The 24,458-nt window shown below is 42.3% G+C and overlaps 1 protein-coding gene across 1 annotated transcript in view; it reads right to left on the bottom strand.

Moving 5' to 3' along the window:
- The window catches only part of LOC117296527 (serine-protein kinase ATM-like), a 65,920-nt gene that overhangs the window by 7,212 nt on the left and 34,250 nt on the right, over nucleotides 1–24,458 (bottom strand). The window contains exons 29-47 of the mRNA XM_033779498.1: nucleotides 23,796–23,958; nucleotides 22,556–22,646; nucleotides 22,052–22,186; nucleotides 21,428–21,628; nucleotides 20,038–20,149; nucleotides 18,986–19,359; nucleotides 18,034–18,256; nucleotides 17,460–17,627; nucleotides 16,591–16,713; nucleotides 14,849–15,054; nucleotides 13,698–13,917; nucleotides 8,254–8,367; nucleotides 7,887–8,051; nucleotides 7,253–7,397; nucleotides 6,056–6,279; nucleotides 2,900–3,016; nucleotides 2,396–2,554; nucleotides 1,740–1,908; nucleotides 525–611 (exon numbers count right to left, since the gene is read on the bottom strand). Coding sequence (XP_033635389.1) covers nucleotides 525–611; nucleotides 1,740–1,908; nucleotides 2,396–2,554; nucleotides 2,900–3,016; nucleotides 6,056–6,279; nucleotides 7,253–7,397; nucleotides 7,887–8,051; nucleotides 8,254–8,367; nucleotides 13,698–13,917; nucleotides 14,849–15,054; nucleotides 16,591–16,713; nucleotides 17,460–17,627; nucleotides 18,034–18,256; nucleotides 18,986–19,359; nucleotides 20,038–20,149; nucleotides 21,428–21,628; nucleotides 22,052–22,186; nucleotides 22,556–22,646; nucleotides 23,796–23,958 — 3,196 coding nt within the window. The remainder of the gene's footprint in view (nucleotides 1–524; nucleotides 612–1,739; nucleotides 1,909–2,395; nucleotides 2,555–2,899; nucleotides 3,017–6,055; nucleotides 6,280–7,252; nucleotides 7,398–7,886; nucleotides 8,052–8,253; nucleotides 8,368–13,697; nucleotides 13,918–14,848; nucleotides 15,055–16,590; nucleotides 16,714–17,459; nucleotides 17,628–18,033; nucleotides 18,257–18,985; nucleotides 19,360–20,037; nucleotides 20,150–21,427; nucleotides 21,629–22,051; nucleotides 22,187–22,555; nucleotides 22,647–23,795; nucleotides 23,959–24,458) is intronic.

Here is a 24,458-nt window from a genome sequence, read left to right as displayed (position 1 = left end):
ACAGGGAGCTAGAGGAATGGTTCAAGTATTTCTGGTAAACAGGGAGCTAGAGGAATGGTTCAAGTATTTCTGATAAACAGGGAGCTAGAGGAATGGTTCAAGTATTTCTGATAAACAGGGAGCTAGAGGAATGGTTCAAGTATTTCTGATAAACAGGGAGCTAGAGGAATGGTTCAAGTATTTCTGATAAACAGGGAGCTAGAGGAATGGTTCAAGTATTTCTGATAAACAGGGAGCTAGAGGAATGGTTCAAGTATTTCTGATAAACAGGGAGCTAGAGGAATGGTTCAAGTATTTCTGATAAACAGGGAAATTGCCCTAATGCACCTTGATCTATAGCTACTAGGACTTCTGGCTTTCAGAACCCAGTAGTATAAGAAAGGGTTGTATCTTTAATAACAAATATCTGTGCGTGCATCTCTGCTTATAACATTCACATGATCAATGCATATTATAGACATTGAACCCAGAGAGCACACAAGTGAAGAGATTATTTGATGAGGACATCAAGAATATTTACTCACCTAAATCGATGTGCACCAACTCAGCAAGGTTACAATCCACCAGGATGTTCTGTACATGTCTGTCACCAAGACCCACCACGTACCCAACTAAAAATAAATAAACAATCAATCAATCAACTAAAAACAATTGGAAATGTTTCTTTTCGCCAAAAAAAGTATTTGAAAGTACAGATTTTGTAATGGCTAAATCACTATTAAAAATTCTTTGAAATGTCAAGTCTTAGTTCATAATAATGCTTAAAAACATCACTTTTATTCAAATTCAAACACATTAATATTTGAATAGCAAACGTAGCTTGTGTAGGCTTGTCTCCACTTAAGCAATTATAATGTAGCAACTTGACACACAAAGTCCAACATACTCAGACATCAGAATTTTCCGTTTTCTAAAACCCAGAATTCCGTTTTCTAAAACCCTGAATTCCGTTTTTTACCGGTGTTATCTTTTAACTGTTTCCGTGATAACAACGGTGTAAATTTAAGGTGAAAAAAAAACAAACCCCTATAAACATGACACAAATACCCACTTGTAACGCTCAATGTAAACTTTATTACCTCAACACTAAAATTGTTGTCTCACTCGAACGTTGCGTTGTGGATTGTTTCCCCGACGGCGCGGCAAAGCCTTCAGTCCGTTTGGACGCCATTTTGAGACACTGCTGATGAAACCGACGGAAACCTATCCATTTGTGCATATAATGGTCAGATACCAGCACGGTTTGCGCGGGTTTTTTTTCCCGGATGAAGGGGGCAATTATCTGCCCACATTCGCCCTGGGAAAAACTGGTGCATGGTTCATGGCACTGTCGTCTGGAACCCTACACTTTACATAGCTAAGCATGTACAAAGTGGAATGCTTGCAAACAATACACAGACTGAAATACGTGAATGCAGCCGGGCCGGGTGTGTGCGTGCGCGGACGATACTGACTCGCTCTACTGGGGAAAGATCCAATCGGTAGGCCTAGTGATGGATTTTATATCGCAAGAATAAAAACTTTTGAGGTATTTTAATGTTGTTTTTGTTGGTTCTCGATCTTATTTTAGACAATATTTAAACCTATCATTTAGATTTTTGTTTAATTCCGTGAAATTCCGTGCAATTGGATCGATTCCGTGTTCTACACCAATTTCCGCGATTCCGTTTGTGTTCACCATGATGCGGATAATTCTGAAGTCTGCAAACTGCTCACTGACAAACAAATAGTGGTCTTACCAATAGAGGATGTAGCTACACTTCTTGTGTAGGCTAGTCTCCTCTCAAGCCACACAGCAGGGTCAGGAAACTTCTCCAAGAAGAAATGACGGAACACCGGTTTGAAATGTGCCATCACAGCCAAATACTCTCTGTACTTCTTCCCTTGTTCAGAGCTTTTGTGCGCTTGCTACGAGTGAAAACATTACAACATAAGTTTTTTTAAATTTAATTTACCAACTTTGTAATGTTACATTCTGTAAAAACAGTCAAAGACATACTCTAGACCCCCTTGCATAGCCTGGCATCGTTGTGGTTCAAAACACTCAACCAATGACAGGTTTCATAAGCAGGGGTAGCTTTTTCCAGAGAGAGTACACCAGGGTTATGACAATTCAAATGTGAACACGTCAAAATTAGTTCTCAAAAACAAATTCTGGGAAACAAACACTTGTTATGCTAACCTCAACACCCAAGCAGGGGTAGCTGTTTCCTCCGAGTTTGCCAGGGTTAGCAATGCCAGTGTAAATGGGTCAAATCAATCCTCCTCTGCATCTCTTATGCAATTTAACCAGTGTGAACGACCAATACAACTCTCATGGTAATTGAAGCTATACTGATCAGGGAAACATGAAAGCCATTCTTATTATAATTCTTACTGAATATTTCTAACTTACCGCCATTTTAGATCTGCATTCCATGGATGTCCAATCTTGAGGTCTGTAGCGTTTATGAGCTCCAAAGTCAGTCCTTTGATTCCCAATGAGATATTGACCAATAGGCATTGTACCCTCACACCATTCTAGTAAGCCACTACGCTGAGAAAGAGGTACAATCTAAAGGCAAGAAACAAAAACTAACAAGGTCACACTCTCTGTGGTTGTAGGTATTCTCCAGGGCTATCCCAAATAGGTAATTATAATAACCCAGTGTTATAAAGAACTTTATTATCTTGAAGTCCTTATTAATATTGTGTTTTAGAAGCTACTTGAGTGAACATTTTGAACATGAATGCTATTTTAACTTGTATAATGGGTTTGTTCATCATATAATTGATATCTTGATAATTTGTTATGTCTGGAATTTCCGTAATTATCAATCAAAACAATTAGGCCCAACCTCAAGGTTTTGAAAAACTAGCTATGTTTCTACCTTTGACTGATAATGACCTACAATCTTACTTTGTATGTTCTGATTTGAAGTCTCCGTTTTCTTGTTTCTTGATTTCTTTGAAGAAGTTTATTGACCAATGAGAACACTTGTTGCATGACTGCATCCTGCCTCAGATCATCCTTCCCCTATGTAAGAATATGTGTCATTCGTTAATCCAAAAAGCAAGCAGTGACAAGGTCTTAAATGGTTGTTTAAAACCGGCACAGCCATGATCCGCAAGGTTTTATAAGGCTGAGTCACTACTCTTTTATTCCCATTCGTAAATACCCAAAAACTTTAAGTTGAGATTAATTATTATTACTAAATAATTCTGGTATTGGTATCAAGGATACCTCATAAGTGAACATAATTACTGTAGCTCGCAAGCCTGAGGAAACCTGTAAACAACGGTGCTTGTTATGTGAACCAGAAACACTGAGGTTAACCTCTACTCTTCCATGTTAAGTGTTCTTATAGCTCGCAAGCCTGAGGAAACCTGTAAACAACGGTGCTTGTTATGTGAACCAGAAACACTAGGGTTAACCCCTACTCTTTCATGTTAAGTGTTCTTATAGCTCGCCAGCCTGAGGAAACCTGTAAACAACGGTGCTTGTTATGTGAACCAGAAACACTAGGGTTAACCCCTACTCTTTCATGTTAAGTGTTCTTATAGCTCGCAAGCCTGAGGACACCTGTAAACAATGGTGCTTGTTATGTGAACCATAAACACTAGGGTTAACCCCTACTCTTTCATGTTAAGTGTTCTTATAGCTCGCCAGCCTGAGAAAACCTGTTAACAACAGTGTTTGTTATGTGAACCAGAAACACTAGGGTTAACCCCTACTCTTCCATGTTAAGTGTTCTTATAGCTCGCAAGCCTAAGGAAACCTGTAAACAACGGTGCTTGTTATGTGAACCAGAAACACTAGGGTTAACCCCTACTCTTCCATGTTAAGTGTTCTTATAGCTCGCAAGCCTAAGGAAACCTGTTAACAACGGTGTTTGTTATGTGAACCAGAAACACTAGGGTTAACCCCTACTCTTTCATGTTAAGTGTTCTTATAGCTCGCAAGCCTGAGGACACCTGTAAACAATGGTGCTTGTTATGTGAACCATAAACACTAGGGTTAACCCCTACTCTTTCATGTTAAGTGTTCTTATAGCTCGCCAGCCTGAGAAAACCTGTTAACAACAGTGTTTGTTATGTGAACCAGAAACACTAGGGTTAACCCCTACTCTTCCATGTTAAGTGTTCTTATAGCTCGCAAGCCTGAGAAAACCTGTTAACAACAGTGTTTGTTATGTGAACCAGAAACACTAGGGTTAACCCCTACTCTTCCATGTTAAGTGTTCTTATAGCTCGCAAGCCTAAGGAAACCTGTAAACAACAGTGTTTGTTATGTGAACCAGAAACACTAGGGTTAACCCCTACTCTTTCATGTTAAGTGTTCTTATAGCTCGCAAGCCTGAGGACACCTGTAAACAATGGTGCTTGTTATGTGAACCATAAACACTAGGGTTAACCCCTACTCTTTCATGTTAAGTGTTCTTATAGCTCGCCAGCCTGAGAAAACCTGTTAACAACAGTGTTTGTTATGTGAACCAGAAACACTAGGGTTAACCCCTACTCTTCCATGTTAAGTGTTCTTATAGCTCGCAAGCCTAAGGAAACCTGTAAACAACGGTGTTTGTTATGTGAACCAGAAACACTAGGGTTAACCCCTACTCTTCCATGTTAAGTGTTTTTATAGCTCGCAAGCCTAAGGAAACCTGTAAACAATGGTGCTTGTTATGTGAACCAGAAACACTAGGGTTAACCCCTACTCTTCCATGTTAAGTGTTTTTATAGCTCGCAAGCCTAAGGAAACCTGTAAACAACAGTGTTTGTTATGTGAACCAGAAACACTAGGGTTAACCTCTACTCTTCCATGTTAAGTGTTCTTATAGCTCGCCAGCCTGAGGAAACCTGTTTACAACGGTGCTTGTTATGTGAACCAGAAACACTAGGGTTAACCCCTACTCTTCCATGTTAAGTGTTTTTATAGCTCGCAAGCCTAAGGAAACATGAAAAACAAGGGTGTTTGTTATGTGAACCAGAAACACTAGGGTTAACCCCATCTCTTCCATGTTAAGTGTTCTTATAGCTCGCCAGCCTGAGGAAACCTGTTTACAACGGTGTTTGTTATGTGAACCAGAAACACTAGGGTTAACCTCTACTCTTCCATGTTAAGTGTTCTTATAGCTCGCAAGCCTGAGAAAACCTGTTAACAACGGTGTTTGTTATGTGAACCAGAAACACTAGGGTTAACCCCTACTCTTCCATGTTAAGTGTTCTCATAGCTCGCAAGCCTGAGGAAACCTGTTAACAACGGTGTTTGTTATGTGAACCAGAAACACTAGGGTTAACCCCTACTCTTTCATGTTAAGTGTTCTTATAGCTCGCAAGCCTGAGGACACCTGTAAACAATGGTGCTTGTTATGTGAACCATAAACACTAGGGTTAACCCCTACTCTTTCATGTTAAGTGTTCTTATAGCTCGCCAGCCTGAGAAAACCTGTTAACAACAGTGTTTGTTATGTGAACCAGAAACACTAGGGTTAACCCCTACTCTTCCATGTTAAGTGTTCTTATAGCTCGCAAGCCTAAGGAAACCTGTTAACAATGGTGCTTGTTATGTGAACCAGAAACACTAGGGTTAACCCCTACTCTTCCATGTTAAGTGTTCTTATAGCTCGCAAGCCTGAGGAAACCTGTTAACAACGGTGCTTGTTATGTGAACCAGAAACACTAGGGTTAACCTCTACTCTTCCATGTTAAGTGTTCTAGGTCCTTTTCTTTACAGTTATTACCAATCATAGTGCATGGGACTTACAGCTTAATGTCTCATCCAGAAGACAAAGCAGTTATGGTAAAGTTTCTTGCTAAAGGATACAAGGGCATGACCAGGACTTGAACCAACACTCTGCTGATCAGAAACACCAGAGCTTTAGTTGGGTTCTCTTAACCATTCCGCCATGACACACCACAGTGTGCCACATGATCATTACAAGTTAAGTATCTGATGTTACAGAGTGTTTTGTCTTTTTCTACTGAGAGTGTTATCTTTAACTTGCAGTAAATAGAGTTAAGTCAAGGAATTAGGAGTGTTACAGTAAATATTTTGGATGATGCTTTCCTTTCTTACCTTAACAAGCTGCCTCCTCTTGATCCCATCTGATCCGATGCAAGTGATAATCTTAGGAAGGTTAATCCCTCCAGCTAACTTGAACGTCCCTTCAAATCCTTCAATCCAAGTTATGTTGTCATAGCGACAGTTTGCATCAATAGGTACCTCCATGGTTGGCATGGCAACATGTTGTAAGTGCGATAGTTGAGTCAGTGGTTGAGTCGAGGGAAGTCGAATGGCTCCTGGGGAAAGTAAAGAGTGACTTATTTGTTGTTTTTTTATTGTAATGTCAGGGAGCTTCTTAACTACAAGAATAGAATAAATAGAATAGATTTATTTATTGTCCACGTTAAAAAAACATAGAAACTTGACATCCACTGGCCAAATACAACAAACATCCTCCCTATACTCACAATCCACTGGACTACACGAATGTTCTGCTGGACCGTAGCATTATACCAAAATATAGGAGCATTCCTCAATGGGTTATTTACACAGTGGTGTGCTAAACATTCCCATGCAATGCTCTGCCAAGCCAATGGACCCGCCGTGTGTGTCAGTTGGAAAACTGGCGTGTCGTGGCCAAGTGGATAAGAACACCTGAGTGTGGGTTCAAGACCCAGTCGTGAAACTTGTGACCTTAAGCGAGACACTTAAGCATTATTGTTGCTGTAGGTCCCATACATGATGTAATGCAAGTACACGAAGCTAGTAAACTTTGTAAACCATTCCATTGTGCTATGTAACGGAATATGCCTCATACTACAAAACGTAGCTCCGCAAACCTTGCAGGAAGAATAATGATACTGAAGCCATGAGAGTCATTGAGTGATACTATATTATTATTATATAATACCATCCTAAGGAAGAAGCAATAATGATAAAGTGTCGTGCCTAAGTACACAAGAGTCTATAACACCATCCTAAGGAAGAAGCAATAATGATAAAGTGTCTTGCCTAAGTACACAAGAGTCTATAACACCATCCTAAGGAAGAAGCAATAATGATAAAGTGTCTTGCCTAAGTACACAAGAGTCATGACCATGACTCCAACCCACACTGTGCTGATGAGAAACACCAGAGCTTGAGTCCAGTGTGCTTACTGTAGGAGCTTGAGCCCAGTGTGCTTACTGTAGGAGCTTGAGTCCAGTGTGCTTACTGTAGGACCTTGAGTCCAGTGTGCTTACTTTAGGGTAAGAAACCAAGTATACAAACCTGTTTCTCTCTTGCGATCCGAGACATCCCAATAAGCCAGTTCAATATAAGCATCAGATAGTCTCTCTAATCCAGCAAGAATATCACGAATACTAGGAGTAGATCTCAATCGCTCTAACATGCCTTTAGCTGCTTGCATTCTGGCCTAAAGGTTTAAGGTCAATGTACAAAATTATTCACTGTTAAAATTGAACAGATTTATTAGTATAAATAAGCTGATAGCTCAGGTGCCAAATTTATAGAGCTGCTTATGCACAAAATGTAGCTTGATTACCAGAATATTGTTATCAGCCAAAATACCATGTTATATGTAGCATCTATGACTGGTATCCTGCTTATGTTTGCTGAGCAGAAATGTTCTTCTTAAGCAGCTCTATGAAATGTTATTAAGTTGAAATTGTGCAAGTCTTCCAGGGAAATATTCCATCTGAAATGCTGTTAATGTAGTGTTGTAGAATCGAGTTGCTGTCTTGGACTCGAGTAAGACTTGAGCCGCCAATTTCATTAACTTCAAAGGGAGCAATAGAGTTGCAAATCATCAGCTTCAGCTTCTGGATGACTTACACAGCCGCCGGTCTCCTTGTCTGTTTGGACGTTGTATATAAACAAACTATAGATGATTCGTTGTACTTACTTGATCAGCATGGCTGGTATCTGAGTCTTTGACTGATGAGGTAGTACGGGCCAGTCTACCTGTAGTCTTAGATGCAGTGATCAGGGCATCCTTGTTTGCATTAGCAAGAGCTAGAATAATAGGCAGTGCATGATGAGGATGGTCCCTAGCCATCTTCTCTATCAACTGAAGATTGTTAAATACAAAGATTAATAACAAGAGTTAGAATAATAGGCAGTGCATGATGAGGATGGTCTCTAGCCATCTTCTCTATCAACTGAAGATTATCGCTTAAATCTTCCTAATCACTACATTTCTGAAATGATTCTGTCCATTGCACTTGACTATTTGTATACTATTTAGTGATATTAATATTGGGTGACTTTACCTCATTTAGTACTTCATGAAACAGTTGTTTATCTTGAGTCTTTGTGGTCATCCTAGCTGCTAGTTGATACAACATGGGTAAGAACTTACGACTTTCAATTCTCTCACAAGATTCCTGAAGAAAACAAACACAGTAAATAGCAGTTCAAATGTAACCCTGGGGAGGCAAAATTAATTCAAATCCCACTGCTGTTTTATGATGTGCTTATGTGACCTTTAAAATTCAGCAGAAATTTTACAAACAAAACAAAACAGTTACCAGGCCTGTGAATGGGTCATGAAAAAAAAGCGGAAAACGGTTGTCCGGATTTGGGGCCATCAAGAAACTTGTTGACTTGTCGATTTTGGGCTACGAAGGTTAGAAGGCTTAAAACTGCAGCGTAGACAAAACATTCACAGAAACATAGGCCACAACTCTTACATTGTAACAATGTGCTGTGCATCCTCATTTTCAAGATATTTTTCATTCCTTAGACAGATATTCCACAAGCCAGAAGCGTGAACGTTGACTGCTATTGTCGCAAAATACATACACAACATACGTACGTCAAGTGGGAAGACCATGTGTGCCTAGTCTTGTCTCAAAGTGTTGGCTTTTTAATACAGCTTGTAGTAAAGCGCCCTCTCTCTGTAGAGTAGTGTGAAAGGGGCCGGCCGTTATCAACCCCTGGGAATAGAGTAGTGTGAAAGGGGCTGGACATTATCAACCCCTGGGAATAGAGTAGTATGAAAGGGGCTGGACATTATCAACCCCTGGGAATAGTGTAGTGTGAAAGGGGCTGGACATTATCAACCCCATGGAATAGAGTAGTGTGAAAGGGGCCGGCCGTTATCAACCCCTGGGAATAGAGTAGTGTGAAAGGGGCCAGCCGTTATCAACCCCTGGGAATAGAGTAGTGTGAAAGGGGCTGGATGTTATCAACCCCTGGGATTAGAGTAGTGTGAAAGGGGCCGGCCGTTATCAACCCCTGGGAATAGTGTAGTGTGAAAGGGGCCGGCCGTTATCAACCCCTGGGAATAGAGTAGTGTGAAAGGGGCTGGATGTTATCAACCCCTGGGATTAGAGTAGTGTGAAAGGGGCCGTCCATATCAACCCCTGGGAATAGAGTAGTGTGAAAGGGGCCAGCCGTTATCAACCCCTGGGAATAGAGTAGTGTGAAAGGGGCCGGCCATTATCAACCCCTGGGAATAGAGTAGTGTGAAAGGGGCTGGATGTTATCAACCCCTGGGAATAGTGTAGTGTGAAAGGGGCTGGCTGTTATCAACCCCTGGGAATAGAGTAGTGTGAAAGGGGCTGGACATTATCAACCCCTGGGATTAGAGTAGTGTGAAAGGGGCCGGCCGTTATCAACCCCTGGGAATAGAGTAGTGTGAAAGGGGCGGGCTGTTATCAACCCCTGGGAATAGTGTAGTGTGAAAGGGGCCGGCCGTTATCAACCCCTGGGAATAGAGTAGTATTAAAGGGGCTGGATGTTATCAACCCCTGGGAATAGAGTAGTGTGAAAGGGGCCGGCCGTTATCAACCCCATGGAATAGAGTAGTGTGAAAGGGGCTGGACATTATCAACCCCTGGGAATAGTGTAGTGTGAAAGGGGCCGGCCGTTATCAACCCCTGGGAATAGAGTAGTATGAAAGGGGCCGGCCGTTATCAACCCCTGGGAATAGAGTAGTGTGAAAGGGGCTGGACATTATCAACCCCATGGAATAGAGTAGTATGAAAGGGGCTGGACATTATCAACCCCTGGGAATAGAGTAGTGTGAAAGGGGCCGGCCGTTATCAACCCCTGGGAATAGAGTAGTGTGAAAGGGCCTGGACATTATCAACCCCTGGGAATAGAGTAGTGTGAAAGGGGCCGGCCGTTATCAACCCCTGGGAATAGAGTAGTATGAAAGGGGCTGGACATTATCAATCCCTGGGAATAGAGTAGTGTGAAAGGGGCCGGCCGTTATCAACCCCTGGGAATAGTGTAGTGTGAAAGGGGCCAGCCGTTATCAACCCCTGGGAATAGTGTAGTGTGAAAGGGGCTGGCTGTTATCAACCCCATGGAATAGAGTAGTGTGAAAGGGGCTGGATGTTATCAACCCCTGGGAATAGAGTAGTGTGAAAGGGGCCGGCCGTTATCAACCCCTGGGAATAGTGTAGTGTGAAAGGGGCTGGCTGTTATCAACCCCTGGGAATAGTGTAGTGTGAAAGGGGCGGGCTGTTATCAACCCCATGGAATAGAGTAGTGTGAAAGGGGCCAGCCGTTATCAACCCCTGGGAATAGAGTAGTGTGAAAGGGGCCGGCCGTTATCAACCCCTGGGAATAGAGTAGTGTGAAAGGGGCCGGCCATTATCAACCCCTGGGAATAGTGTAGTGTGAAAGGGGCTGGCTGTTATCAACCCCTGGGAATAGTGTAGTGTGAAAGGGGCGGGCTGTTATCAACACCATGGAATAGAGTAGTGTGAAAGGGGCCAGCCGTTATCAACCCCTGGGAATAGAGTAGTATGAAAGGGGCCGGCCGTTATCAACCCCTGGGAATAGTGTAGTGTGAAAGGGGCTGGACATTATCAACCCCATGGAATAGAGTAGTATGAAAGGGGCCGGCCGTTATCAACCCCTGGGAATAGAGTAGTGTGAAAGGGGCCAGCCGTTATCAACCCCTGGGAATAGAGTAGTGTGAAAGGGGCCAGCCGTTATCAACCCCTGGGAATAGAGTAGTATGAAAGGGGCCGGCCGTTATCAACCCCTGGGAATAGAGTAGTGTGAAAGGGGCTGGACATTATCAACCCCATGGAATAGAGTAGTGTGAAAGGGGCCGGCCGTTATCAACCCCTGGGAATAGAGTAGTGTGAAAGGGGCCAGCCGTTATCAACCCCTGGGAATAGAGTAGTATGAAAGGGGCTGGACATTATCAACCCCATGGAATAGAGTAGTGTGAAAGGGGCCGGCCGTTATCAACCCCTGGGAATAGAGTAGTATGAAAGGGGCTGGACATTATCAACCCCTGGGAATAGTGTAGTGTGAAAGGGGCCAGCCGTTATCAACCCCTGGGAATAGAGTAGTGTGAAAGGGGCTGGACATTATCAACCCCTGGGAATAGAGTAGTGTGAAAGGGGCCGGCCGTTATCAACCCCTGGGAATAGAGTAGTGTGAAAGGGGCTGGACATTATCAACCCCATGGAATAGAGTAGTATGAAAGGGGCCGGCCGTTATCAACCCCTGGGAATAGAGTAGTATGAAAGGGGCTGGACATTATCAACCCCATGGAATAGAGTAGTATGAAAGGGGCCGGCCGTTATCAACCCCTGGGAATAGAGTAGTGTGAAAGGGGCCAGCCGTTTTCAACCCCTGGGAATAGAGTAGTGTGAAAGGGGCTGGACATTATCAACCCCATGGAATAGAGTAGTGTGAAAGGGGCCGGCCGTTATCAACCCCTGGGAATAGAGTAGTGTGAAAGGGGCCAGCCGTTATCAACCCCTGGGAATAGTGTAGTGTGAAAGGGGCTGGACATTATCAACCCCTGGGAATAGAGTAGTGTGAAAGGGGCTGGACATTATCAACCCCTGGGAATAGAGTAGTGTGAAAGGGGCTGGACATTATCAACCCCTGGGAATAGAGTAGTGTGAAAGGGGCCGGCCGTTATCAACCCCTGGGAATAGAGTAGTGTGAAAGGGGCTGGATGTTATCAACCCCTGGGAATAGAGTAGTATGAAAGGGGCTGGATGTTATCAACCCCTGGGAATAGTGTAGTGTGAAAGGGGCCGGCCGTTATCAACCCCTGGGAATAGAGTAGTGTGAAAGGGGCTGGATGTTAATAACCCCTGGGAATAGAGTAGTATGAAAGGGGCCGGCCGTTATCAACCCCTGTGAATAGAGTAGTGTGAAAGGGGCCAGCCGTTATCAACCCCTGGGAATAGAGTAGTATGAAAGGGGCGGGCTGTTATCAACCCCTGGGAATAGAGTAGTATGAAAGGGGCCGGCCGTTATCAACCCCTGGGATTAGAGTAGTGTGAAAGGGGCCGGCCGTTATCAACCCCTGGGAATAGAGTAGTGTGAAAGGGGCCGGCCGTTATCAACCCCTGGGAATAGAGTAGTGTGAAAGGGGCCAGCCGTTATCAACCCCTGGGAATAGAGTAGTATGAAAGGGGCCGGCCGTTATCAACCCCTGGGAATAGAGTAGTGTGAAAGGGGCTGGACATTATCAACCCCATGGAATAGAGTAGTGTGAAAGGGGCCGGCCGTTATCAACCCCTGGGAATAGAGTAGTGTGAAAGGGGCCAGCCGTTATCAACCCCTGGGAATAGAGTAGTATGAAAGGGGCTGGACATTATCAACCCCATGGAATAGAGTAGTGTGAAAGGGGCCGGCCGTTATCAACCCCTGGGAATAGAGTAGTGTGAAAGGGGCCAGCCGTTATCAACCCCTGGGAATAGAGTAGTGTGAAAGGGGCTGGACATTATCAACCCTATGGAATAGAGTAGTGTGAAAGGGGCCGGCCGTTATCAACCCCTGGGAATAGAGTAGTGTGAAAGGGGCCAGCCGTTATCAACCCCTGGGAATAGTGTAGTGTGAAAGGGGCTGGACATTATCAACCCCTGGGAATAGAGTAGTGTGAAAGGGGCTGGACATTATCAACCCCTGGGAATAGAGTAGTGTGAAAGGGGCTGGACATTATCAACCCCTGGGAATAGAGTAGTGTGAAAGGGGCCGGCCGTTATCAACCCCTGGGAATAGAGTAGTGTGAAAGGGGCTGGATGTTATCAACCCCTGGGAATAGAGTAGTATGAAAGGGGCTGGATGTTATCAACCCCTGGGAATAGTGTAGTGTGAAAGGGGCCGGCCGTTATCAACCCCTGGGAATAGAGTAGTGTGAAAGGGGCTGGATGTTAATAACCCCTGGGAATAGAGTAGTATGAAAGGGGCTGGATGTTATCAACCCCTGGGAATAGAGTAGTGTGAAAGGGGCTGGATGTTATCAACCCCTGGGAATAGAGTAGTATGAAAGGGGCTGGATGTTATCAACCCCTGGGAATAGAGTAGTATGAAAGGGGCTGGATGTTATCAACCCCTGGGAATAGTGTAGTGTGAAAGGGGCCGGCCGTTATCAACCCCTGGGAATAGAGTAGTGTGAAAGGGGCCGGCCATTATCAACCCCTGGGAATAGTGTAGTGTGAAAGGGGCTGGACATTATCAACCCCTGGGAATAGAGTAGTGTGAAAGGGGCTGGATGTTATCAACCCCTGGGAATAGAGAAGTGTGAAAGGGGCCGGCCATTATCAACCCCTGGGAATAGAGTAGTGTGAAAGGGGCTGGCCATTATCAACCCCTGGGAATAGTGTAGTGTGAAAGGGGCGGGCTGTTATCAACCCCTGGGAATAGTGTAGTGTGAAAGGGGCCGGCCGTTATCAACCCCTGGGAATAGAGTAGTGTGAAAGGGGGCTGTAAAAGCCTTACTACCAACCTGTATGAGTTGATTAAGATAGTCATCTGATGAGTTATCAAACCACAATGAACAAACTCTAAAGACTCTCATATCATGATCTTGGCTTCCATGCTGAAGACACTTCAAATAGCATTCAATCGCTTTCTGTAAGAAGTTCTCTCTGTCTTCCATCATGGACCCCAACTCTAGCTCATCAATCTCAGATTGCTTATGAAGGGTACGTAAGTATTTACTGTCACTGTAAGAAAACAAGAAAGCGAGATTTAATGCTCTGCATGGAGTGGAAAGTGAACCCAACTCTAGCTCATCAATCCCGGATTGCTTATGAAGGGTATGTAAGTATTTACTGTCATTGTAAGAAAACAAGAAAGTGTGGATGGTGAAAGGAATTTAGATTAGGAGCCAAAACCTACTTCTTGGATAAAGTGCTGGTTTGGAGAAAAACTAGAGGAGAGATCAAACCGATATTTCTACTGGTATGTTGTAATCTCCTGTCATTTGAAACATCAATGTTTTCATTCTCTAAACTAACACTGCTTCTTAAAGAGAGATTCTTATTAATATCCTGTCAAGTTTTCATAATTTACTTCACGGCAGTATATACATAATAACAATAACTAGTCATTAGGTAATTGTGAAAAAACACAAAGCTGTTCCGTTTTGTTTTACTTTGATTAAACGCTCCAGCCCTTTAAATTCGGTCTGACTTTGCGCTAGAAGACCCTTAAACTTTAACAGACCCTTATTTTGACTTCAAGTGTGCCTTAAAGCCTAAACCTGCTCTTCATTCTGATACTGGCTCTAACACTGGTTTTATATATGTTACCTTCATTCTGACTGAATCATGTGCTATAGGAAAATAGTAATACTCAGTTCTTGTCTAGGGCAATATGTTTCACAACCCAGTGCCCTCAACTTATCAAGTACTACCAATCCCAATTTCATCCAAGAGACAAATTGATTCGACTATATAAACTAAGATAGAATCCTACATTCGTCTGTCCTACATCCGCATGGACGGTAAAGGGGGTAACCCTGTTTCAGCCCCAGGAGTAGGTGGCAACGGCCCCTTGAAAAATGGTTGACTTGTATCCCACACCTTGAACCGGCCTTCAGGCCTTGTGTGTCTGGCGACTTAGCATGCACAAAAGATAAAAGTGGCTAGATACCTGCTGCTACTCTTTCCCCCGATGGCCTTGAGTTCTTCACAGTCTCTCTTTGCCCTCTTCAGTAGATTCTCCTTAGCTTCATACTCACTAGACTTAGTGTAGTTCACAATGTTCTGATATTGAGAATCAGCAAAACGAGCCAGAGATAGATGAGCATTGATAGCTGGAGCACTGGTATCACTCCTAGCATCATAGATGTCAACTGCCTGCATATACACCAAACAAAGAGATATACAATAAGCTGCCAAGTGTCAACAATATTTGCTTAGCCAAAACGAGCCAGAGATAGATGAGCATTGATAGCTGGAGCACTGGTATCACTCCTAGCATCATAGATGTCAACTGCCTGCATATACACCAAACAAAGAGATATACAATAAGCTGCTAAGTGTCAACAATATTTGCTTAGCCAAAACGAGCCAGAGATAGATGAGCATTGATAGCTGGAGCACTGGTATCACTCCTAGCATCATAGATGTCAACAGCCTGCATATACACCAAACAAAGAGATATACAATAAGCTGCCAAGTGTCAACAATATTTGCTTAGCCAAAACGAGCCAGAGATAGATGAGCATTGATAGCTGGAGCACTGGTATCACTCCTAGCATCATAGATGTCAACAGCCTGCATATACACCAAACAAAGAGATATACAATAAGCTGCCAAGTGTCAACAATATTTGCTTAGCCAAAACGAGCCAGAGATAGATAAGCATTGATAGCTGGAGCACTGGTATCACTCCTAGTATCATAGATGTCAACTGCCTGCATATACACCAAACAAAGAGATATACAATAAGCTGCCAAGTGTCAACAATATTTGCTTAGCCAAAACGAGCCAGAGATAGATGAGCATTGATAGCTGGAGCACTGGTATCACTCCTAGTATCATAGATGTCAACTGCCTGCATATACACCAAACAAAGAGATATACAATAAGCTGCCAAGTGTCAACAATATTTGCTTAGCCAAAACGAGCCAGAGATAGATGAGCATTGATAGCTGGAGCACTGGTATCACTCCTAGTATCATAGATGTCAACTGCCTGCATATACACCAAACAAAGAGATATACAATAAGCTGCCAAGTGTCAACAATATTTGCTTAGCCAAAACGAGCCAGGGATAGATGAGCATTGATAGCTAGAGCACTGGTATCACTCCTAGTATCATAGATGTCAACTGCCTGCATATACACCAAACAAAGAGATATACAATAAGCTGCTAAGTGTCAACAATATTTGCTTAGCCACAATGCCATCTGATTGATATTATTAATGACTGGCTCCTTAACCACTACACACCGGATCACACGTTTATACTCTATTTTTAATGTTTTTGAAAGACTTGCAGCAGACTTTTTGTAACGCCCGAAACAAGTTCGTATTTTCTTCATTTTTTTTTGGGGGGGGGGGGGGAAGGTCAAAAGTAATTCTGCAAGTGGGTACAATTTGTTTTCAAATATAAATACTGACTTGAAGGGGTGAATAAAATTTTTTATTTTCTGATAAAGAGGTGTTTAAAATAATGGTCTACTTAGTAAGTAGTTGTACTGCAGCCGATTTCACGAAACGCTAGGATTAATCCTATCTCGAGTTAGGACGAGTAACCCGTCCCAACTTAGGATGGGTTCAATGCGTCCTAACGTCCCGGATACGGAACATAACTCGTCCTATGTCCTTAAAAGTAATCCTGAGTTACGAAGAGTTTGGTGAAATCGAGGGCTGGTCATTGGTAATCACCTTTTCCATATACTTATCAATAATGACATTAGGACTTTCTGAGCATGTATCAGCCAGCCAGTTACCAAAGATTGTCAGAACCTCTGGATGAAGGGACTCTGCCACGGGGTCTTGGGTGTGAATCTGGGAGAATCAAAAGGATAAAGAAAATGCCATGAAGTAGCAATAAAATAAAGGTTACTTTGGTGTTTTACCCCACACCAATCGTAATTGTTTTTCCCTTAGTTGCTGTAAGTCCCATGCACTTAGTTTGGTAGTGATTGAAAAGAACCCACAACAATTAACATGGAAGAGTAGGGTTTACCCCCTGTGTTTATGGTTCACGTAGCAAGCACTCTTGTTTGTAAGTTTCCTCAGACTTGCAAGCTGCAGTGAGGCATCCTTGGTTTAATTACCAGCAACACCATAATACTAATAATTCGAAGTGTCGTGGCCGAGCAGTTAAGAGCACCAAATTCAAACTCTGGTGTTTCTGATCAGCAGAGGGTGGGTTCGAATCCCCAGCCGTGGCACTTGTGTCCTTAAGCAAGACACTTAACCATTGCTTCGGATGGGGCGTTAAGCCGTTGGTCCCATGTGTTATGTAACGCATGTAAAAGAACCCAGTGCACTTATTGAAAAGAGAAGGGGTTCGCACGCTGTTCCTGGTCCGATCGGCAGCAAATTGCGCCACAGCATCTTGTAAAGCATTACATGGTGCTTTCAGAATTAGGTCTCATAATTCACAACTCAGTCCCACATCTGGCAGGAAATACTGTATGTTACAGCGCCAGGAGCCTCACTGGGTGACAGACATGTGCGCTATATAAGAAGCCACAATTATTGTTATTACTATTATTATTATTATTATTATTATTAATTGCACGTACCCTACTGATCTTGTCTAACAGTGCTTTAATAAGATGCATAGCAGTAGTCTTCTCATTTCTAGTCCAGTAAACTTTCGCTTCTTCAATCAATCTCCACCATGATGGATCACTCTGTACATCAGATGGTCTATCTAAGCACTGTAGCGTCGCTAAGGCTTTCTCTGCAATCTAAACACAAAGTACATCCAAAGTTTTCAATTTCATTTATTTATTCACCTTAAATTCATTTTTAAATACATAACGGGTAGAGAGAGAGAGAGAGAGACCAGTACTTTCAAAGGTCCCCTGCCCACCACTGAAAGTAGTGAATAGAGTCACCTCAACCTAAGATTGACAACTTTGATACAAGTTTGAAAAGGTTAGTTGCAATGAGGAAGTTTACACCTTGTGGTAAACCCTCTCAAAAACTTTGTCACTTCAGAGAAGCCGTTTCTAACAATGTTGTATACTACATGTGTATCAACAGTCTCCATTGCTCGTTACCAAGTAAGTTTTGTATTCTAACAATTATTTTGAGTACTGGTAGTTACCAATAGTGTTCAGTGCCTTTAAATGAATGACAGTCTGATTATACCTGGAAGCGTTCTGCTTTCCGAGCTAGTTGAGTGTAATTCTTAAGATGTGTGACGAGTCCTTCATAGGCTTGCTGTATATAACTAGTCTCATTATTCCTCTCTAGTAGTAATTGAAGTAACACGGTCCTTAAGGCAAGGGTTGGCTCACAAAACTCAAAGTCATTATCCATTAAGGTGAGTTGAGAACTCCAGCTGTGAAGCACTAACATTGGCTGACTGTTCCTGTAATCAACAATAGATCAGGAAATACAGTCACATTATTTATTACATTTGGGGTTGAATAAGCAGTGGGACTTAGGTTTAGTCACAAGTGACCGCTTCAATATTAAGCATTTGGGGTTGAACAAAGACAAATTGACTAGAGTGGGATATGAACCTGCAACCTCCAAATTACTGTGCCAGTTCTCTACCAACTGAGCTAATGTTAGTGGTCTCTCTACTTTGTTAGTATCTTTGTTTAGGGTGTGCCAGTCAAAAACCATTATTCATAAAAGATGCTATGAAAAATAGTAAAGCTGTATCCAAATTGCCAGTTCTGGCTACAGCTACGACTGTTGCTAAAGCCATCCTAGACTTCAACGCATAATGACATGGTAAACCAGCCTAAGATACGACTGTTGCTAAAGCCATCCTAGACTTCAACGCATAATGACATGGTAAACCAGCCTAAGATACGACTGTTGCTAAAGCCATCCTAGACTTCAACGCATAATGACATGGTAAACCAGCCTAAGCCAGGGCTGCCAATACAGACATAGCCTGATCCACTTAACTCTGATTTACAAATACTCCAGACAGTTTATTCACTCCTGATTGGTCAAGAGGAGATCATGTGTCCATGTTTAAACATGTAGTAGCAAAATAGTATACAGAGCTTAACACACATTGGGATAGAGTTGAACAAAATTTAGGGAAGGCAACTGTACATTTCACCGAAAGATTGAAACTTACTCAAGCAACACAGATCCAAAGTCCTCCATCTCAGTAAGGCCCTGTAACCTGGATAACATCGGGTACACACTATAAGCACTCTCCATACTGACATTACATAGCTGCCTGACTGTGTCTAATCGTGCATGTTGCAGGGCCATTTGGAATGATTCTTCCTCATCATCCCTTAGGCATGATAACGCAGTGAATATGGATTGATGATAACCAGTGGATTGAGTCTGATGCGAATGGTCTAGTTCCTGATCCCATTGTCCATTCCTCCATGCTGCTTCATATTGAAACTCAGCCATCTCAGGACCAATGACGACTTGTTCTGATCGTAAACCATGAAGGTAGACATTTAGAATGTGGCTTAGACCTTTATTCTGCATCGCCTGCCAATAAAAACAACACAAGATCAATTTAAACACCCAGGAGTCCAAGGCCCTTTCCGAAAAATTAATTTGGCTTTGGATTAGGCTCAGGCTAGCTTGGCCCCGCCGGTTGTTTTGACAATTGCGCAGCATGCTTTGGGATTCAGACGAGAGACCCTCAAGCCTAATCCAAAGCCGAAGCCGTGGCCTTAAAGGGCCTATGAATGGATCACATATCCGCAATGTCACTGATTGATAAACCAAGTCAATCTGCTGATGAAAACCAGAGTTTCACTCAATAATTACAGGTACGCAAATATTTCCAGTGTTGTGAACAAAAGTTAAACTAAAATTTGTATTAATCTAACAAGGTTTGCAGTAACACTATGTAATAATCATGAATGAGTTGTTGTGATTCTGTATAGAAACAGTGGTTAAGCAACTTGACGTTTCGATCAGTATGCTCTGATGATCTTCAGGAGAATAGAAGATGATAAGACCATACTAGAAACCACTGGGGCTTTTTTCAGAACCACCTCAATTGAAAGAGAGAAATGATTACATGGTGTGACTGCAAACTTTACTAGAGAGTATGTATGACCATTGTATGCAATACTTACTTGTAGGATTCCTATCTATGATTACAAGATGTCACTGCAAACTTTACTAGAGAGTATGTCCATTGTATGCAATTCTTACCTGTAGGATTCCTATCTCTTCCTGTCCAGTGTGGGTTGATTTAGAATGAAGTTTCAGATCATACGCACTCAGTGCTTTATCCCAGTCACCTTCATGTTCATACGTGTGGATCCTACAACATACACCAAGTACGAATCAATCAATGAAAGTCGCTTTAAATTTTAGACATTTACTTTCTGCGCACAATTTCATCAAGCACAAAAGTAACCAAGCACAAACAAATAATGCTAAGCATACTATACATTTTCGCTGAGCAGAAATTGTTAAACGTTAATGTCTGCTTCAGCAGCTTTATGTTAACAGGCAAAGATCTTTAAATTTGTAGACATTTCTAATTTGTCAGACGAAAGGTCACATAATATGTACAGAAATGCGAACAAAACTGGAGTTACAGACATCATAAGGAAAATTAAATGACCAAATGGAGAAAAAGCACTGCCTGTAGGATTCCTACAGGAAGACAGAGAGAATGCCGGATGGACAGCAAGACGGATGAAGGAAACAAGAACAGGGAAACAAGGACAGGGAAAAAAAGAAGAGGCAGACAAACAAGAAGATGAAGGGATGACATAATAATTGGCATTATCCAGGAATAGTATGGACAAGAACAGCAATGATGAGGGATAAATGGTACTTTCATACAGTTTTCAGTATTGTACAATTCTGTTTGTATTTGTTAATTGTGTTTGTATGAAAATAAATGTTGATTGTTGAGTTGGCGTAGTGGTATCTTGCCTCGCCTTCCACCTCTAGGACCCTGGTTCATATCCCACCAGGGGCACTATGTGGAGGTGGTTTTCAGTCCCTACCTGACTGTCAGTAGTGGTATCTTGCCTCGCCTTCCACCTCTAGGACCCTGGTTCATATCCCACCAGGGGCACTATGTGGAGGTGGTTTTCAGTCCCTACCTGACTGTCAGTAGTGGTATCTTGCCTCGCCTTCCACCTCTAGGACCCTGGTTCATATCCCACCAGGGGCACTATGTGGAGGTGGTTTTCAGTCCCTACCTGACTGTCAGTAGTGGTATCTTGTCTTGCCTTCCACCTCTAGGACCCTGGTTCATATCCCACCAGGGGCACTATGTGGAGGTGGTTTTCAGTCCCTACCTGACTGTCAGTAGTGGTATTTTGCCTCGCCTTCCACCTCTAGGACCCTGGTTCATATCCCACCAGGGGCACTATGTGGAGGTGGTTTTCAGTCCCTACCTGACTGCGTGGGTTTTCCCTGGAATAATCCTCTGGGGTTTTCCTGCCACATCTTAAACTGAAACTTCATTCTTTGTCTTCTCTCCATTGGGTTCTTGGCTAGTACAGTGATGAAGTTTGCTTTTCTGAGAGTCCTTGGCTTCACAACCCGAATGAATAAATGAAATGAAAGTGAGCAGACAAACCTTGCACATGTATCAGTGAGTCTCCCAGCTCCACATCCATACACCCCATCAGGTTCACCAATACTACTATAAGCCTCTAGCAGCAGACTCTGTATGTTGATATGGGATTCATTAGACAGTACATTGAGAGATTCTATATCTGAAGGTTGATTTAGTGACTGGCTAGAGGATCTACTAGAACCAATAGATCCTTGCTGGGACCTGAAAATACATACAAAGCAAGGGTTATCTGACTCTGTATGTTAATATGGGATTCATTAGACAGTACACTGAGAGATTCTATATCTGAAGGTTGATTTAGTAACTGGCTACAGGATCTACTAGAACCAATAGATCCTTGCTGGGACCTGAAAATACATACAAAACAAGGATTATCTGAATCTTTACTTAGTGAACAGTTTCACTACGGTCTCATTAGTCCAATAGCGTTTTTACTAGTCCACATTTCATACTAAATTGAAAAGCTTTTTATTACTAAACTAGCTGGCTGGAGAATTCTGACTGGTCCTTATGTGTTTTCGCTAGAATTTGACGCACGGACCACTGAAAAGCAGAACGCTGCAAAGACATACAATGGCCCAGGGAATACAGGTTACAAATAGTTGTATTGATGGATACACTTACCTCTGAACGTCACACCATATTTCAGTATACAGCAAACAGGTGAAGTGTGCTCTACAATTCTGTGCTGCTTTAGCTGCTAGCAAGTAGTTGACGTCAAGCCAGAAGTTATTATCCCATGCTGTGCTCTTACTCCGCCTATGAGCAAAGAAAGGTCAATAAGTCAGCGACATAAATGACAATATACTTGCATTTGACTTGATGACAAGACACTGTAAGAAAAAGTCTCCAATAGCTGTAGCTGCAGCACCCAATTTAAATACAGCCACAGATTGTATGTTTGTAAAGCTTAGTGCACCAGTTAAAAGCGTACATCCAAGCTTTATAATGCTGCGTCAAGCAGAAGTCTTTGTTATCCAGCCAGCAGAGTTATGCATTTTACAAGGCAGTATTAAGAGAGTTCCATGGTGTGCAATGACATGAAGTTTGAGTATGGCAATCAGAGCTGGTATCAATGACCCAAGTCAGATTCAATACCTATGTCAAAGTTGAAAGGTCATGACCTACCCTCCTGTTGGTCTTTCTTGTGTTCTCAAGTAGTACATGACATCAAGAAGAGTGTGGATTGACCTTTGACCTAGTTGACTTGAAGACGCATCTGCAATAAACGCATAACACCCAACATGACACACAGGAATCACATCAGCTATCTTTCAATGTAGTTTCATTAAGGGAATCAATGTGTGGTGAAGAGGTTTTGAACTAGTAGTATAAACCCGCCGAGGTCTGGTTCTTGATAATTTTACCGAGACGAAGTCTAGGTAAATTATCAAGAACCAGGCCTCGGCGGGTTTAAACCATTAGTTGAAAACTGATTCAACACATTTTGATTCCCATTCATAAATACCTTTTCGTTCAAAAAAACATCAACACTTTTTGGTCAAAAAGTAAAATAAATGCAAAAATTATAGTTGTTCAATGATTTCTTTCAACGCAACGCCCCTCCAGCTATGAAATGGTAAGGCCCTCGGGTAAACAACTCCTTAAAAGGAGATTGCTGTGCACGTCGCGCGTATCACGTGATGTGGCACAACTGTTCACGCCGTTGCTCTCGACCAATAGGAATGAAGAAACTGTCTTGTAAGCACAGGTGCAAGCTGGCGTGTCACATCCATGTTTCAACACTTTTTATATCATCCGTTCAAACACCCCCACGTGATGGCCTCTTGACCAATCAGAATGGATAAGTTGTCTTAGGTATTTATGAATGTAGTTTCAATGTTTCAATGTAGTTTCTTTCAAGAAAGTTCAAAAAAGGATTATCAGGGAAAAACCCAACAAATGACGGAACATTTATGAAGCAAATATCATCTGATGACCTACTCAGATATCTTTATATGGGCAATAGCCTTTTCTACCAGTTTGAGAAGATGGTAGTACACAGTGTGAAAAATTAGTGATTAGGGCGCCCTACTTGAAAGACAGCATGTGCATAAGGTCTAAGTTGATTAGACTGTTGGCTTACCATGGAAGGGGACTGGTGTAGGTGCTCGACTATTACTAGTACTTTGACAATGACTAGAGAAGACTGTCTCCACACCATGTGATAAAACCTGTCTGAATTTATCAATACCTAGACTCAAGATGTCATAAAATGGTGTCTTACCGTGGAAGGGGACTGGTGTAGGTGCTCGACTTGTACTAGTACTTTGACAATGACTAGAGAAGACTGTCTCCACACCATGTGATAAAACCTGTCTGAATCTATCAATACCTAGACTCAAGATGTCATAAAATGGTGTCTTACCGTGGAAGGGGACTGGTGTAGGTGCTCGACTATTACTAGTACTTTGACAATGACTAGAGAAGACTGTCTCCACACCATGTGATAAAACCTGTCTGAATCTATCAATACCTAGACTCAAGATGTCATGGAATACATAGGGTAAGACTCTCTCTGCAAATTCAACCTAATCAGAAAAACAAAACAATCAAAGAGATGGTTTAAATATAATGTAGGTGTTGACACATAGAAATACCGAAGGAAGAATCCAAATTTACACCAAAAGGTGATTTGATGTGATTTTAACACCCACTGATGTAAACTTTGTTTCTCTCTGTGGGATATATGTGGCACATTGAACACCCCAGTTTTTGCAGTGTATTTATAGACACAAGGGCAATCCCTAATCGAATAAGGCTTCGTCTCTCAGCTTCAAAATGTACACTGTTCTAAAATTGATAGCCTGCTCGTCAAATTATAGTACTTAAAAGAGGCTAGTTCCTAAACATACACTGTTATTCAGTTGAGGAAATTGTGGCTGAAAAGACGTCATCCAACATCAAGTGGTGACGGGAAGTCAAACTTGAGCGGCCACTTTGGATGAAGCAAGTCATTCTACCAAACATTATTCAAATCTTACTCATAAATGTCTTGTTTGAAGAGGCTTTATTTTCTTGGGATATGAAT

This window comes from Asterias rubens, chromosome 11 (assembly GCF_902459465.1).
Source record: "Asterias rubens chromosome 11, eAstRub1.3, whole genome shotgun sequence".
Classification (NCBI taxonomy): domain Eukaryota; kingdom Metazoa; phylum Echinodermata; class Asteroidea; order Forcipulatida; family Asteriidae; genus Asterias; species Asterias rubens.
Note: the sequence above shows the minus strand (reverse complement) of the source record. Positions and strands in the feature narration are given on the sequence as shown.